This window comes from Oncorhynchus mykiss, chromosome 14 (genome assembly GCF_057628025.1).
Source record: "Oncorhynchus mykiss isolate SJ-2025 chromosome 14, ASM5762802v1, whole genome shotgun sequence".
Taxonomy (NCBI): domain Eukaryota; kingdom Metazoa; phylum Chordata; class Actinopteri; order Salmoniformes; family Salmonidae; genus Oncorhynchus; species Oncorhynchus mykiss.
The window spans coordinates 13,318,853-13,334,918 of NC_143035.1; the positions used below are offsets into that span (position 1 = coordinate 13,318,853).

The following is a 16,066-nucleotide window of genomic DNA, read 5'->3' on the forward strand; positions in this document are numbered from 1 at the left end:
CAACACGGGAGCTTGTGTGCTGCGCGTTTCTCCGTCCCCTCCAATACCTCTCTATGCTGCTGAAGGTGAACTGGTTCCCCTGCTTGGTCTCCACCTCGAAGTCGAAGGAGCGCGTGGTGGTGGTGCCTCTGGCGAAGTTGACACTGGAGATCTCCTCGAAGCGCAGGTGAACTGGGGGCTTGTGGACGTAGATGAAACCCCGCTCCAGTGGGTAGAGCAGGCCGGACTGAGCCTTGTAGGAACATGTTATACACTGGGCCCCAGGGGTGTTGCTACAGGGGAGAGGAGGCAGACTCAGTTATTCTGAGGGACATCACAGTGTTTCTTGGAGCGTTTATAATGTCATGCCTCGGCAGAGGAACAGTGTACAGGCCCAAAGGGTTTACACTTTAGGAAGAGAGGAGGAACATTGGTGCATATTTTGCAAGTGATTCTGCGTGTGTGTGTTGGTGATTGCGCGTGTGTGTTGGTGATCGCGTGCGTACGTTGGTGATCGCGGGTGTGTGTTGTGCGTGTATGTGTTGGCGATCCGGTGTGTCGGTGTGTGTTTACCCCTGGAAGTTTCCGGGCACAGTGATCTTCCTGTTGACCAGAGCCTTCATCACCCTGCTGACCATCTCATAGAGAGAGCCTGACATGTTCTTGCTGAGCTTCCCTTCATAACGCTTCTCCACCTCCTCCCTTCGGTGAGGGAGCAGGAGGGGCAGGAGAGGGAGAAAGAACAGGGGAGAGGGCCCAAAGAGAGAGGGGGAGAGAAGAGGGAAACAGACATTGCATTAAGCGTTCATTCTCCCTCTCCCATGCGGTGTTGAGCTGCTGTCGTTTCACTCTCCCACTCACTCGCTCATGTTGAGGGTAAGCTTGAGCTCCTCCTCCTTAGAGAAGTGCAGGATGAGGAAGTGGTAACGCGTCTGTCCCTGCTTAATGGGCGGGTCCAGACTGATCTACAGACGGCAGGGGGGGGGGCATAGAAGAAGACAGAATGATTATGAATCGAAGACGATGGCAAGGGCTTTGAAGTGAGAATGACTGCATTTACACTGTGTTGTCTGCACATTCGGTGGCCCCCGACACCATCTTAACACAATCTACACTCGACTGTCAACCACTCACCTCAAACACACACACACACACCCACACACACTTACAACGAAGAACATCTGTCTCTGGTCCTTGCTTGGTAGCAGGAAGAGACGCAGCACGGTGGTGTAGGGGATCTTGTAGTCAAACGTCTTACCATGGAGGTGCAGGAAGGCCGGGTAGATGAGGATATCATACCTGACGCACAGAGGGAGAAGAACGTGGGTGAACGAGAGGGAGGCCTGCCTTCAAAGTTGGTGTTTGTCTAGTATGTGGTAGGTTTTCATTTTTGGGGGGGGGGCTAGCGTTGAGCAAAGCGAACGATGTGGATCAATCTGATAAATGGAGAGTAATATTCAACAAAACAACGACGGATAATACTGATGAGTAGTGGTTCGTGGTGCTGATGCCACAGTACCTGCCCCTGGGTGTGAGGCACTGCAGCTCTTTGAAGACACACACAGCATCTCCTGTAGCCTGGATCACATCTGCCTTAGACCGCACGTTCTGGGCAAACGCCTGACAGGGAGGACAGGGACACAGGGTTAAAACAGGAATAACCACCGCATCAATGACGTTGGGGTGAAAATGGACTGTTTCTGAGTATAGGGACAGCTGTAGCGGTGGCGCCATCTGCTGGGGGGAAGCCAGTAAGGCACCGACGATCACTCCATTTTCAGCCAGCAGCAGGACAGAGTAGAGCGTGGGTTACCTCCACGGGGTCTGCCCCCTCGTCTGCGGGCCCGGGGGGGACGTAGAAACGGACCTCCATGAGAGAGACCTCAGAGTCATCGTTCTGGTGGAACTCCAGCGTCACCTCGTTCTTCCCGGTGGCACACTGGGACACGCTGGCCAGGGGGATCTCAAACACGGAGCTGTCATTCACGTCAAACGACAACAATGGACCTGCGGCGAGAGGGGAAAGAGGGGTTCAAAAACCACAGCTCCCATAATGCACTACATAGCTGGCGGAATGCTACAACGGATCAGTAAGAGAGATCCAGAGATGAAAAGGGTTGTTTTGTAAACCTGCCAGCCAGGAGGGAACTGCAGGATGATCAGATCCTCTGTTGGTGTTGTGTGATAAGTGTTCAGTGACATTTAGAGGGTGTTGTTTACCAGAGAATTTAGCAGTGCCCCAGTTCCAGCCCTTCACGCACATGTCCTTCTCTGTCAGCTCCACCTTGTAGTTGGCCTTGAAGAACTCAGAGATCCTCTCATAATCCTGCAGAGAGAGGGAGGGAGCGAGAGACGAGGGGGGGGTAGAGGGAGACGACAGGGGGAGGGAGGGAGCGAGAGACAAGGGGGGGTGGATGGAGGGAGACGACAGGGGGAGGCAGAGAGAAAGCAAAATAGAAAACAGAGAGAAAAGATGTTCAGTTAAATTCTTACTGCCCACACTATTCAGTGAAAAACAAAGAAACACCCCTCTCTCCTCCCCCTTGATGAGGAGGCTAATTAATCACAGCTCAATCTGGTCGCTCTCCCCTTCTGGTTGTGCTCTCCTTCAGGTCGCGCTCTCTTTCTCGCAGCTTACAATCAGCCCGTTTATTTATCCTGCCGGCCCGATTAGAGCTGGAGCACCCAGACACACACCGCAATCACTTCCACATGTGAAAGGACAGTGTGTGTGTGTGTGTGTGTGTGAAAGGACAGTGTGTGTGTGTGTGTGTGAAAGGACAGTGTGTGTGTGTGTGTGAAAGGACAGTGTGTGTGTGTGTGTGAAAGGACAGTGTGTGTGTGTGTGTGTGTGTGAAAGGACAGTGTGTGTGTGTGTGTGTGTGTGAAAGGACAGTGTGTGTGTGTGTGTGTGAAAGGACAGTGTGTGTGTGTGTGTGTGAAAGGACAGTGTGTGTGTGTGTGTGTGTGAAAGGACAGTGTGTGTGTGTGTGTGTGTGAAAGGACAGTGTGTGTGTGTGTGAAAGGACAGTGTGTGTGTGTGAAAGGACAGTGTGTGTGTGTGTGTGTGAAAGGACAGTGTGTGTGTGTGTGTGAAAGGACAGTGTGTGTGTGTGTGTGTGTGTGAAAGGACAGTGTGTGTGTGTGTGTGTGTGTGAAAGGACAGTGTGTGTGTGTGTGTGTGTGTGTGTATGTGAAAGGACAGTGTGTGTGTGTGTGTGTGTGTGTGTATGTGAAAGGACAGTGTGTGTATGTGTGTGTGTGTGTGTATGTGAAAGGACAGTGTGTGTATGTGTGTGTGTATGTGAAAGGACAGTGTGTGTATGTGTGTGTTTTTGAGAGAGGAAAAGGAGAACGTGTGGGAAATAGAGCTTATGCACCTATCAGCTGGTCTGTTAGGTCAGGGGTTTTCAAACTTTTCTTGTCCAGGGACCCCTGCCCAGGAAAACCAGCGACCCAGGGACCCCTGACCAGGAAAACCAGCGACCCCTGACCAGGAAAACCAGCGACCCAGGGACCCCTGCCCAGGAAAACCAGCGACCCCTGACCAGGAAAACCAGCGACCCCTGACCAGGAAAACCAGCGACCCAGGGACCCCTGACCAGGAAAACCGGTGACCCAGGGACCCCTGCCCAGGAAAACCAGCGACCCCTGACCAGGAAAACCGGCGACCCAGGGACCCCTGACCAGGAAAACCAGCGACCCAGGGACCCCTGACCAGGAAAACCGGTGACCCAGGGACCCCTGACCAGGAAAACCGGTGACCCAGGGACCCCTGCCCAGGAAAACCAGCGACCCCTGACCAGGAAAACCGGCGACCCAGGGACCCCTGACCAGGAAAACCAGCGACCCCTGACCAGGAAAACCGGCGACCCAGGGACCCCTGACCAGGAAAACCAGCGACCCCTGACCAGGAAAACCGGCGACCCAGGGACCCCTGACCAGCAAAACCAGCGACCCCTGACCAGGAAAACCAGCGACCCCATCATGTTAGCAAAACAATAGATGCCTTGTCATCAGGTAAAAGTCATCCACATTGATTTGGTAGTTTCATTATTTTGACCTCCTCACAGTTCATTGGAAGTGTGAACTCTAACAGAGCCCGTTAGCTAGAGGTGAAGGTGCTGTATATTGGCAGTGGCGAGAACATTTTGCTGTAATTCTACACATTTTCCCCCACTGAGTCGAGAGAAACCTTTTCAGATTCTAAACTAATTTCCAGCTATTCTAAACAGTTGGCACGAAGTTGAGACAATTTTGCAGTTTCCTCCGACACATTGGTGCGTGTGGCTGGCTTCCGGGTTAAGCGTGCATTGTGCCAAGAAGCAGTGCGGCTTGGCGGGGTTGTGTTTCAGACGACGTGCGGCTTTCGACCTTCACCTCTCCCGAGTCTGTACGGGAGTTGCAGCGATAGGACTGTACCTACCAATTGTTTTTGACAAAAATTGGGGAGATTTTTTTTTATTCAGTCTTGTGTCAGCTGAACTGTTCTGTTCTGTTCACACCTTTGGTCTAATAATTTTCCCATATACTCAAAACTGTCCCTTTTCAATTGCTACCATAGTTATGAATATGTTTTTCATATTTCTTCTGTAAGAAACATTTCCTATCCAATTAGGGATGATACAAGTAAAGCAATATTTTTTTACATGGCAAAAATGGAAACACGAAGCACACACACACACACACTCTTTGGTCCTTTAAAACCCTGTTTTATGTCGATTATAGTGATTATAGTGTGCTTTAACAAGGAAAGTCAATCAAATGCGACTCAGGATGACATCATCATTTGGTCTGTTCTCCTAAAGAAGATAAATCTGCTTGGTTTCCTTGCCACGATACCAACGAGTATCGCAATACTGGTATCGTCCCAGCCCTACTTCTCCATATAGGCCAATTCCCACGAGCGTAAAGGGTTAAGTTGACACAAACTGTTTTTCCATCCCAAAAATGTGCACTCAGATGACCCGCCTAAGAATTTTCTATACAGAAAAAACTCTGAAATTAGCTGAAATTACTGTAATTTCCTCCATATTAAAATGGATTGTTTGAGATTTTAGCAATGAATCCATTCATCTACTCCCCCAGCGTTGGATGAACAAGAATAGCTAGCAGGCCAACTGTTCCTGTAGACTTTTCTAAAACATTGCCAACCCTCTGCAGTACCTTGGACCCCAGTTTGAAAACCCCCATTTGAAAACCCCTGTGTTCGGTTAGTAGAGAGTGGGAAAGCCCACAGTGTGTGTGTGTGTGTGTGTGTGTGTTGGACAGAGAGAGAATATTCACCAGACTGTGAATGCGTGTCCATCTGTGTGTGTATAGAACATCAGATCAGTGTGTTGACAGCATCGGTGCGTGTGTTTGTAAAGATGAATGAAGACATTGTGTTTGTGTGTGACAGCCCGTATATACAGATCTAAGTTTACATTATATAGTATATACGGGATATAAATCTGTGCGTGTGTGTAATGAGTGACCGGTAACTATGTAAAGATGTACATAATGTGTGTGTGTGTTCCTGCTGTCCTCATCAGCTCCAATATGTAGAGCACCATCCTTCATTACTCCTTTGGCAGAGTGCTGTTGCTTACATGACACAGCCATAATAATCACTCATCCCAGCCTCCCCATCCTCCACACGCACACACACACCAATTTCCTCCTGCCCCCCCAAAAAACATGGTCCCAATCCTCCCTCCACCCCTCCCTGTCCCCTATGTGTTCCATTCCAACACCCCTGTTCCTCTCCCCCTAACTAATAAGATGCTCTGTAACACAGATGTTGCCATGAGATCTTGACACCAGGGTTCTATGCATTAGTGGACACCAGGTGTTGCAACAGGAAATTAAAAACAAGTGTTTTCTATTGGACAGGATTGTCCCTCCCAGTGTGTCGGCCCCCTTTGTTTAGGTTTTGTAAATTGTGCCTTGTGAATAGACCCAGTTACGGCTAACACAGTGGAGTCCAGATCAGTGCAAAGCAAACTCAGGGTAAGTGCAGTGCTGTTTACAAGAGGTACCAAATTAGTAAACATATGTCATATGTCATCAGTGCAATTCACCAGTCCCAATTCAAATACATTATCATTACTTGTTCAGCACAGACATTCAACACATTGTCTATACAGTACCAGTCAAAAGTTTGGACACACCTACTCTTTCAAGGTTTTTTTTGTGTGTGAATATTTTCTAAAATGTAGAATAATAGTGAAGACATCAAAACTATGAAATAACACATATGGAATCATGTAACAAAAACGTCTAAAACAACATTGGCAAACTCTTGGCATTCTCTCAACCAGCTTAATGAGGAATGCTTTTCCAACAATCTTGAGGGAGTTCCTAAATATGCGGAGCACTTGTTGGCTGATATTCCTTCACTCTGCGGTCCAACTCATCCCAATTGGGTTGAGATCGGGTGATTGTGGAGGCCAGGTCATCTGATGCAGCACTCCATCAATCTCCCTCTTGGTCAAATAGCCCTGACACAGTCTGGAGGTGTGTTGGGTTATTATCCTGTTGAAAAACGATAGCTCCACTAAGTGCAAACCAGACAGGATGGTGTATCGCTGTGGTAGCCATGCTGGTTAAGTGTGCCTTGAATTTTAAATAAATCACAGACAGTGTCACCAGCAAAGCACCACCACCTCCATGCTTCACGGTGGGAACTACACATGCAGAGATCATCCGTTCACCCACTCCATTCTCACGAACACATGGTAGTCGGAACAACAACAAAAAACTAATTTGGACTCAGACCAAAAGGACAGATTTCCACCGGTCTAATGTCCATTGTTTGTGTTTCATCTTCTAATCATCTTCTAGTCATCTTCTAATTGGTGTCCTTTAGTAGTGGTTTCTTTGCAGCAATTCGACCATGAAGGCCTGATTCACACAGTCTCCTCGAACAGTTGATGTCGAGATGTGTCTGTTACTTGAACTCTGTGAAGTATTTATATAGGCTGAAATCTGAACTTGATCTGAAATTAACTTATCCTCTGCAGCAGAGGTAACTCTGGGTATTTCTTTCCTGTGGCGGTCCTCATGAGAGTCAGTTTCATCATAGCGCTCGATGGTTTTCGCGATTGCACTTGAAGAAACTTTTGAAGTTCTTGAAATTTTCCACATTGACTGACCTTCATGTCTTAAAGTAATGATGGACTATCGTTTCTCTTTGCTTATTTGAGCTGCTTGGGCCATAACATGGACTTGGTCTTTTACCAAATAGCACTATCGTCTGTACACCACTCCTACCTTGTCACAAAACAACTGATTGGCTCAAACACATTAAGAAGGAAAGAAAATCCACAAATGAACTTTTAACAAGGCACACCTGTTAATGTAAATGCATTCCAGGTGACTACCTCATGAAGATGGTTGAGAGAATGCCAAGCGTGTGCAAAGCTGTCATCAAGGGAAAGGGTAGCTAATTTGAAGAATCTCACATTTAAAATATATTTAGATGTGTTTAACACTTTCTTTGGTTACATGATTCCACGTGTTATTTCATAGTGCTGAGTTCTTCACTATTATTATACAATGTAGAAAATAGTAAAAAAAATTAAATGGAGTAGGTGTGTCCAAACTTTTGACTGGTACTGTACATGAGAAGTAGGCTGAGGTGGTGTCGAACCAGTGAGGATATTAGGGCTGTCCCTGACTAAAATAAATCTTGGTGGACCAAGAGTCGTCTGATCTTTCGACCAATCGATTGGTCGAAATTCTTAGACATTTATTTTTTCATAAATGATTCGACTGACACATCCTGTGTGTTTTAATTAAATCAATTATAGGCTCTGAGCTTGTCTGATGCTTTACGCGCAAATAACTAGAGGGAGTTCAACCACAATTGACTTGATTGTGCCGCCTGGTTCAGACTTGCTGAGACATATTTTTTTTAATAAAAATTATATATATATATATATATATATATATATAGTGCCTTGCAAAAGTATTCTGCCCCCTTGAACTTTGCGACCTTTTGCCATATTTCAGGTTTCAAACATACAGTTTTATATCTTTATTTTTTTGTGAAGAATCAACAACAAGTGGGACACAATCATGAAGAGGAACGACATTTATTGGATATTTCAAACTTTTTTAACAAATCAAAAACTGAAAAATTGGGCGTGCAAAATTATTCAGACCCTTTACTTTCAGTGCAGCAAACTCTCTCCAGAAGTTCAGTGAGGATCTCTGAATGATCCAATGTTGACCTAAATGACTAATGATGATAAATACAATCCACCTGTGTGTAATCAAGTCTCAGTATAAATGCACCTGCACTGTGATAGTCTCAGAGGTCCGTTAAAAGCGCAGAGAGCATCATGAAGAACAAGGAACACACCAGGCAGGTCCGAGATACTGTTGTGAAGAAGTTTAAAGCCGGATTTGAATACAAAAAGATTTCCCAAGCTTTAAACATCCCAAGGAGCACTGTGCAAGCGATAATATTGAAATGGAAGGAGTATCAGACCACTGCAAATCTACCAAGACCTGGCCGTCCCTCTAAACTTTCAGCTCATACAAGGAGAAGACTGATCAGAGATGCAGCCAAGAGGCCCATGATCACTCTGGATGAACTGCAGAGATCTACAGCTGAGGTGGGAGACTCTGTCCATAGGACAACAATCAGTCGTATATTGCACAAATCTGGCCTTTATGGAAGAGTGGCAAGAAGAAATCCATTTCTTAAAGATATCCATAAAAAGTGTTGTTTAAAGTTTGCCACAAGCCACCTGGGAGACACACCAAACATGTGGAAAAGGTGCTCTGGTCAGATGAAACCAAAATTGAACTTTTTGGCAACAATGCAAAACTTTAATTTTGGCGTAAAAGCAACACAGCTCATCATCCTGAACACACCATCCCAACTGTCAAACATGGTGGTGGCAGCATCATGGTTTGGGCCTGCTTTTCTTCAGCAGGGACAGGGAAGATGGTTAAAATTGATGGGAAGATGGATGGAGCCAAATACAGGACCATTCTGGAAGAAACCCTGATGGAGTCTGCAAAAGACCTGAGACTGGGACGGAGATTTGTCTTCCAACAAGACAATGATCCAAAACATAAAGCAAAATCTACAATGGAATGGTTAAAAAATAAACATATCCAGGTGTTAGAATGGCCAAGTCAAAGTCCAGACCTGAATCCAATTGAGAATCTGTGGAAAGAACTGAAAACTGCTGTTCACAAATGCTCTCCATCCAACCTCACTGAGCTCGAGCTGTTTTGCAAGGAGGAATGGGAAAAAAATCCAGTCTCTCGATGTGCAAAACTGATAGAGACATACCCCAAGCGACTTACAGCTGTAATCGCAGCAAAAGGTGGCGCTACAAAGTATTAACTTAAGGGGGCTGAATAATTTTGCACGCCCAATTTTTCAGTTTTTGATTTGTTAAAAAAGTTTGAAATATCCAATAAATGTCGTTCCACTTCATGATTGTGTCCCACTTGTTGTTGATTCTTCACAAAAAAATACAGTTTTATATCTTTATGTTTGAAGCCTGAAATGTGGCAAAAGGTCGCAAAGTTCAAGGGGGCCGAATACTTTCGCAAGGCACTGTATATATATTTTAAAGCGAGTAACTGTGTGACGAGCACCCGTTGACTCTGTCCTCACTGGTGCAGAGACCACCAGAGAACATCAGTGTTGATCGCGCTGTCCTTGTTGACGAAGCTGCAACATTATTACAGTCATTTCTTACTGAAAAGTTCTGTTACCGAAATCCCTCATTTGTTTAGGAAGAAACCATTCCCTATTCCCTCAACCCTAGGGCCTGACCTACAGCACATCATAAATAAATTGGTTAGAACAAACTCTGAACACCTTAACACGTCACCGCAAAATGGAAGCAGATGACGTTAGAAATACATTTGAAACGGGGGAATGCTTACTGGTTGCGCAGGAGGTAAAGGGGAAGTCAGATGTGAGGAAAGTTATGGGAAATACCGGAGATCAAGAAAAAGAAGGCATGGAGCAAACGCGGCGTGCACATTAGGCCTGTGTGTGCGCCAAACAGGTGCTGTTAGATTACAATATAATTTCAGACCGTTTGGAACAATGTAAACACAAAATAAATTCTAGGCGTACCAGAGAGTGTGTTGGATAATCTTTTTTTTTTTGGTAAATCCTTTATTACAGCAAAGACTAAAAACGGTCCCACTCATTCGTGAATGCAATTTCTGAAACGGAATGGTTTAGGCCAATTTATTATTTACGCCAATTATTCAATGGCCCCTTTGTTATTTTAAAACTAAAACGCTTGATTACATTTCACATCATGAATGACCCGTATGCTGTGTGATGACATGAACAAATAAATGACTGATTGTTACAATAGCCTATAAGTATTGAAATATAGGCCCAAGGAAGTTACAATATTAAGACTAAACAGGTTGCACTTTTAGGCCGACAGCTCGATCGATGGTGGTTATACAAGGCTGCTATACTATGCCTACTAATAATAATGAAAGTACTTATTATAATGATAGTAATAACAAAAAAGGAGATCTAAGGAAAAGGAGGGTTATTATTTTAGAGGCATAATTAGTCTGATAATTTGTAACAGATTAAATAATACTAAATCGATTAAAAGAATAATACCAGAGAGGCTGGTCTAACGCAAAGTGTAAAGCCTTTATTACAGCAAAGTAAAGATTAAAAACAGACCAATTTAGGAAACTGTTGCGTGAGGCTTGCTGTTCACAGAATCAGTAAGCTGTTAACCAAACGCTAAGACAGGCTACAGGCGCAGGATCGGTCTTATTTCTGTAGGTACGGTGCATTCAGAAAGTATTCAGACCCTTTGAATATCTCCACATTTTGTTACGTTACAGCTTTATTCTAAAATGGACTCAATTATCCCCCCCCCCCCCCTCATCAATCCACACACAATACCCCATAATGAAAAAGCAAACAGGTTTTTAGAAATTTAACAAATGTATGAAATAAAAACAGAAATACCATATTCACATAAGTATTCAGACCCTTTGCTTCGAGACTCGAAATTGAGCTTAGGTGCATCGTGTTTCCATTGATCATCTTTGAGATGTCTCTACAACTTGATTGGAGTCCACCTGTGGTAAATTCAATTGATAGGACATGATTTGGAAAGGCAAACACCGGTCCAACACGTGTATGGGACTGAGGCAGAAGTCTTCACACTTTTGGATGTATTTCAGAACTGCAGTTTCCTCTGCTTGGAGCAGCAGTGAAGTGGGCGGGGCAGTACCGATTCCTTCTCTTACATCTGCAAGCAGTCTGAACATCAGACAGGATGGCATTGTCTCCCTCAATCCATGCAATGACTACTGCTATTGGTTTCAGGAGTTTCAGGCTGCTTACCACTCTCTCCCAAAATACATCATCCAGAAGGATCCTCTTGATGGGGCTGTCCATATCGGCAGACTGTGATATGGCCATTTCTTGGAGAGACTCCTTCCCCTCCAGGAGACTGTTAAACATGATGACAACACCACCCCAACAGGTGTTGCTGGGAAGCTTCAATGTGGTGCTCTTATTCTTCTCACTTTGCTTGGCGAGTTAGATTGCTGCTATAACTTGATGACCCTTCACATACCTAACCATTTCCTTGGCTCTCTTGAAGAGTGTACCCATTGTTTTCAGTGCCAGGATGTCCTTGAGAAGCATATTCAATGCATGAGCAGCACAGCCAATGGGTGTGATGTGAGGGTAGGACTACTCCACTTTAGACCAAGCAGCCTTCACGTTCGCAGCATTATCTGTCACCAGTGCAGATACCTTCTGTGGTCCAAGGTCATTGGTGACTGTCTTCAGCTCATCTGCAATGTAGAGACCGGTGTGTCTGTTGTCCCTTATGTCTGTGCTCTTGTAGACTACTGGTTGAGGGGTGTAGATGTAGTTAATTATTCCTTGCCCACAAACATTCAACCACCCATCAGAGATGATTGCAATACAGTCTGCTTTCTCTATGATTTGCTTGACCTTCACTTGAACTCTGTTGAACTCTGCATCCCGAAAATGTGTAGATAAAGCATGCCTGGTTGGAGGGGTGTACGCTGGGCAAAGAACATTCAGAAATCTCTTCCAATACACATTGCCTGTGAGCATCAGAGCTGAACCAGTTGCATACACAGCTCGAGCAAGATATTCGTCATAATTTATCTGACAACGTTCCTCCATTGAGTCAAAAAAAAATCTGATTCCAGGAGGACCATGAACTGTTGCTATCGATAAGGTGTCTGATTCATAATGTTCACCTCAAATAGAAGTTGAGGGACTTTTGTCAGAGGTTGCTTGTTGTGAGAGCTGACAGAACTTTATGCACTTGGCCAGATGATTCTGCATCAGCCTTCCTTCTCTCTCTGTAGCAGCTAACCTCGGGAGACTAGCCTTCCTTCTCTCTCTCTGTAGCAGCTAACCTCAGGAGACCAGCCTTCCTTCTCTCTCTGTAGCAGCTAACCTCAGGAGAACAGCTTTCCTTCTCTCTCTATATATATAGCAGCTAACCTCAGGAGAACAGCCTTCCTTCTCTCTCTCTCTATAGCAGCTAACCTCAGGAGAACAGCTTTCCTTCTCTCTCTCTCTCTCTATATAGCAGCTAACCTCAGGAGACCAGCCTTCCTTCTCTCTCTGTAGCAGCTAACCTCAGGAGAACAGCTTTACTTCTCTCTCTCTATAGCGGCTAACCTCAGGAGATCTGTAGCAGCACTGGTAAGGCTAGATTGTACACACATGCACTTACATGCACTTACATTCACACACGCAGAGACGCACAGATCCACTCTTGCACAATACACATACACAGTCACGTGTGAACAGATCAACGGACTTATCTAAAAGCTCACCCGACACCTACCCACACAGAACTCACAAATGAACACAAAACCACAGCAGTCGCTCACACAACCATTTTCAAACAAATTCCCTCACTCGTTCACACACTGCCTCACCGTGTCTCTGAAGCCGTCGTATTTGTAGACATGGCCGCTGCTGGTTGCCAGTTTGATGCCGTGTCCCAGACACACACGCCTCCATGTGGCCACAGACAGCTCTGCTGCCGGGATGTTGTCCACCTTCCCGGTCTTACTGCTCTTATACACCACATTCTGCTTACTGAACCGCAGACGACCGTCGTTCTGCAGAGAGACCACACACACACACATAAATACACTTAGGTTACTGCGATTGACAAACTCGCTAGTAGCTATGCCGAGTTTTGGTTGGTGCCAGTGCCAGATTGTGGCAATTTATTTGTATATCCACTACAATACTCAATTTTCCTTGAGTAAAAAGAAAACACGAAGCAAAGACTTCACTCTATGATCCTTTAAAACCTAATTTTGTCAAATATAATGTGCTATTGCTTGCTAATAAACAAATGTGACTCTGGGTGACAATATAAAAGTTGTTGCTAACATTAGGAGTGCTTTCCTCAAGGAATTAAGTCCTCTTCATACTGGTATAGTGCCAACCCTAATATCCATGTCTACTTCTATCCTGGTCCTGGAGACCCACAGGGTGTGCAGGCATTCGTTCCACATTGATCCCTGGCAGGCCTAACAGACCTGATTCAACTAATCAGGGCCCGGTTTTCCAAAAGCATCTTAAGGCTAACTTCGTCATTAGAACCTTTGTATGAGCATCTTTAAAGTCTCTGAGCTGTTTCCCAAAACCTTTGTTACTAAAGTTGCAATTGAAAATGCGTGTTATTTACCGACTGCCTCAGACCGCTACTAAAACAGCATCGTTAAATGCGTTTTTTGTCCTTCCGCGTCACTTTACAGACAGAATATCTCAACTAAACATCCAGAATCCAGATGTTTATCTGTCTCTGTGACCACCGGTAACTTCAGAACGAAGATGACGACATAGAAAGTTGCCAATGTCTTTGCAATTGCTACAAACAAGCAAAGGATAAACAGACGCTTCAAATGAAAACCAAGATGACTGCATTAAAAGATAAATACAGTAGGCTACATACATAGGCCTATATATTTCCATCATATTGAAATCAATTTCACGTTCAGCCAATCTAGTTCTATTTTGCTGGCTAGCATACTGTCTGCCATTTTTGCGTCAATGCATATTTAATGTGTAACATGTGCCAAATCTGTGACCTATTGCAATATTATTGGGAACGCATTTGAATAGCTAGTTACTGACCCAGGACCCCTTGGATTCATGGTAGATCTCGTTGAACTCTAGCGTGTCTCCCATCTCTGCCTCTACAAGTGATGCTCAGCTGAGGACACAGAGGAAGATCATGTCAAACAGTTAGCAAGCTAGCAATGTTAATTCAGAGGAGCCCACGTTGTAATATATCGAGCTATTTTGCTAATTCCTCTGAGAGTCAACGGGTGACACAGACTGTTGTTGCCATTTCATTTAATATCTAATTAGCTAGCTAGCTTTGTAAAATCAAAACATGTAGTTAGGCTAAGTAGCTAGCCAATAACAACATACGACAGCTAGCGTGACAACTCAATGCGGTTATAAAGGCTTAGTAGTAAGTGAACAGCAATGAGCAAGCTGCTTTATTTCTGTCTAGAACATGCAGATACTAACTAGCTATCTATCGTAGAACGTTAGATAGCTGGACATGTAACGAGATTGCTAGTAAATGGATGCCAGTCGAGTGTGGCTAGCATGCTAGTGATGATGTTGAGTTGCTTCGTCAACTATTTGATTCCTATGGATCAATAGTAGCTAGGGCAATTTTACTTGTCTAATTGATCTAGTTTTATACACATATATTTGCAATCCACTATTTATCTCCCTAAATAAAAAGAACAAAAACTTGATGTCTTACTGTAAATGTGATGATGAGACCTCGCCGTTTCCCGCGTGAAGCGTCAAGGCAAGAGCTGACGTCACCGGAAATAAATCAATGCTACTTTAGCATTTACTTCCGTTTCGTTCTTCTTACCAGAAAATAACACTTTTTAAAGATGTTCGGCTGTGTTGGTCTTTCGCCTGACACTAACATAAACAAATTGGCTTCCTCTAGAAACAGATTATAATTGTTTAATACTACAGCTTTCAGTCTTTATTAAGGCCTTGTTTTATGAAACGCAACCCTCATCGTTTTCAGAACCGCCTGCAATGACTGCTCACCACCACTAAGGGGTGCACGCAGCAACCTGTTAAAATAATGGTTCACTGTGATGATGGATGGATGGTGATAAAGCCACCGGTCAGCCATATTGGCACTCCCCAGTAGGAGCAGTCCTCAGTAGGAATGAATGGAATTGTACTGTATTTCAATTAAATGTTTAAAGGACAAAATTACATGTATTTAAGTATTGTTTTGTTGTAGTGGGGGCAGTATCATTAGTAATCTCAAAAAGTATACTTAGCTCACATAATATAATTAATTGGTATGCATTAAGGTGTTTTAATTGAATAAATGTGGCAAAAACTAATGTAGACGTTAACAAATGCATTTCTAAAGCTTCCAAAATATTGTTTACAATGGTGGGGAGTGCCAAGATGGTCTGTGCTATCCGGGATCTTTGGGACATCCCTACCCCATTGAAGATGACATGTAAAATGGTAAGGGTTAGTGTAAGGGTAGGGGCATCTTGACCGTGGAGGCACGGGGGCAGCGTCCCCTAAATGTCATCTAGAGTATATATATAAATCATTGGACCCATCCCATATAGCCTACTGTACCACTTTGGCAAAGGAATTACACTAATTACACTTGTTCCACTGACTTGCCTTGATCCAATATCAACATACTATGTTATCTGAATCCTATGAGCAGACACATATCAATGTTTTGATAATAATTAAATATTTGTTTTTAAATTGTTAGATTTAACATTGGTCTCTCTCTCTCACACACACACACCCACACACATACACATACACATACATCAATCGCAGCTCACACTCTGGGTACACAATGGCACACGTTAACTGACAGGTGGAAGTGAGAGCAGGAGATCAGACTAGTCTAACTGTCAATAATGCTAATGCCAAAGGAATGACTATAACACAAAAGAGAAAAGTAGGAGTGAAGCAGGCAACCATTCAAATAGGCATATACATACACATACACACACACACACACACACACACACACACACACACACACAC

At 44.3% G+C, this 16,066-nt stretch overlaps 1 protein-coding gene across 1 annotated transcript in view; it reads right to left on the reverse strand.

Moving 5' to 3' along the window:
- The window catches only part of ssrp1a (structure specific recognition protein 1a), a 33,119-nt gene extending 18,035 nt beyond the window's left edge, over window positions 1-15,084 (reverse strand). The window contains 10 exon segments of the mRNA XM_090198381.1: window positions 48-272; window positions 553-681; window positions 841-944; window positions 1,149-1,278; window positions 1,499-1,599; window positions 1,793-1,986; window positions 2,200-2,305; window positions 12,916-13,101; window positions 14,129-14,207; window positions 14,775-15,084. Coding sequence (XP_090054507.1) covers window positions 48-272; window positions 553-681; window positions 841-944; window positions 1,149-1,278; window positions 1,499-1,599; window positions 1,793-1,986; window positions 2,200-2,305; window positions 12,916-13,101; window positions 14,129-14,182 — 1,229 coding nt within the window. The 5' untranslated portion in view covers window positions 14,183-14,207; window positions 14,775-15,084.
- Window positions 15,085-16,066: the final 982 nt, after the last annotated feature.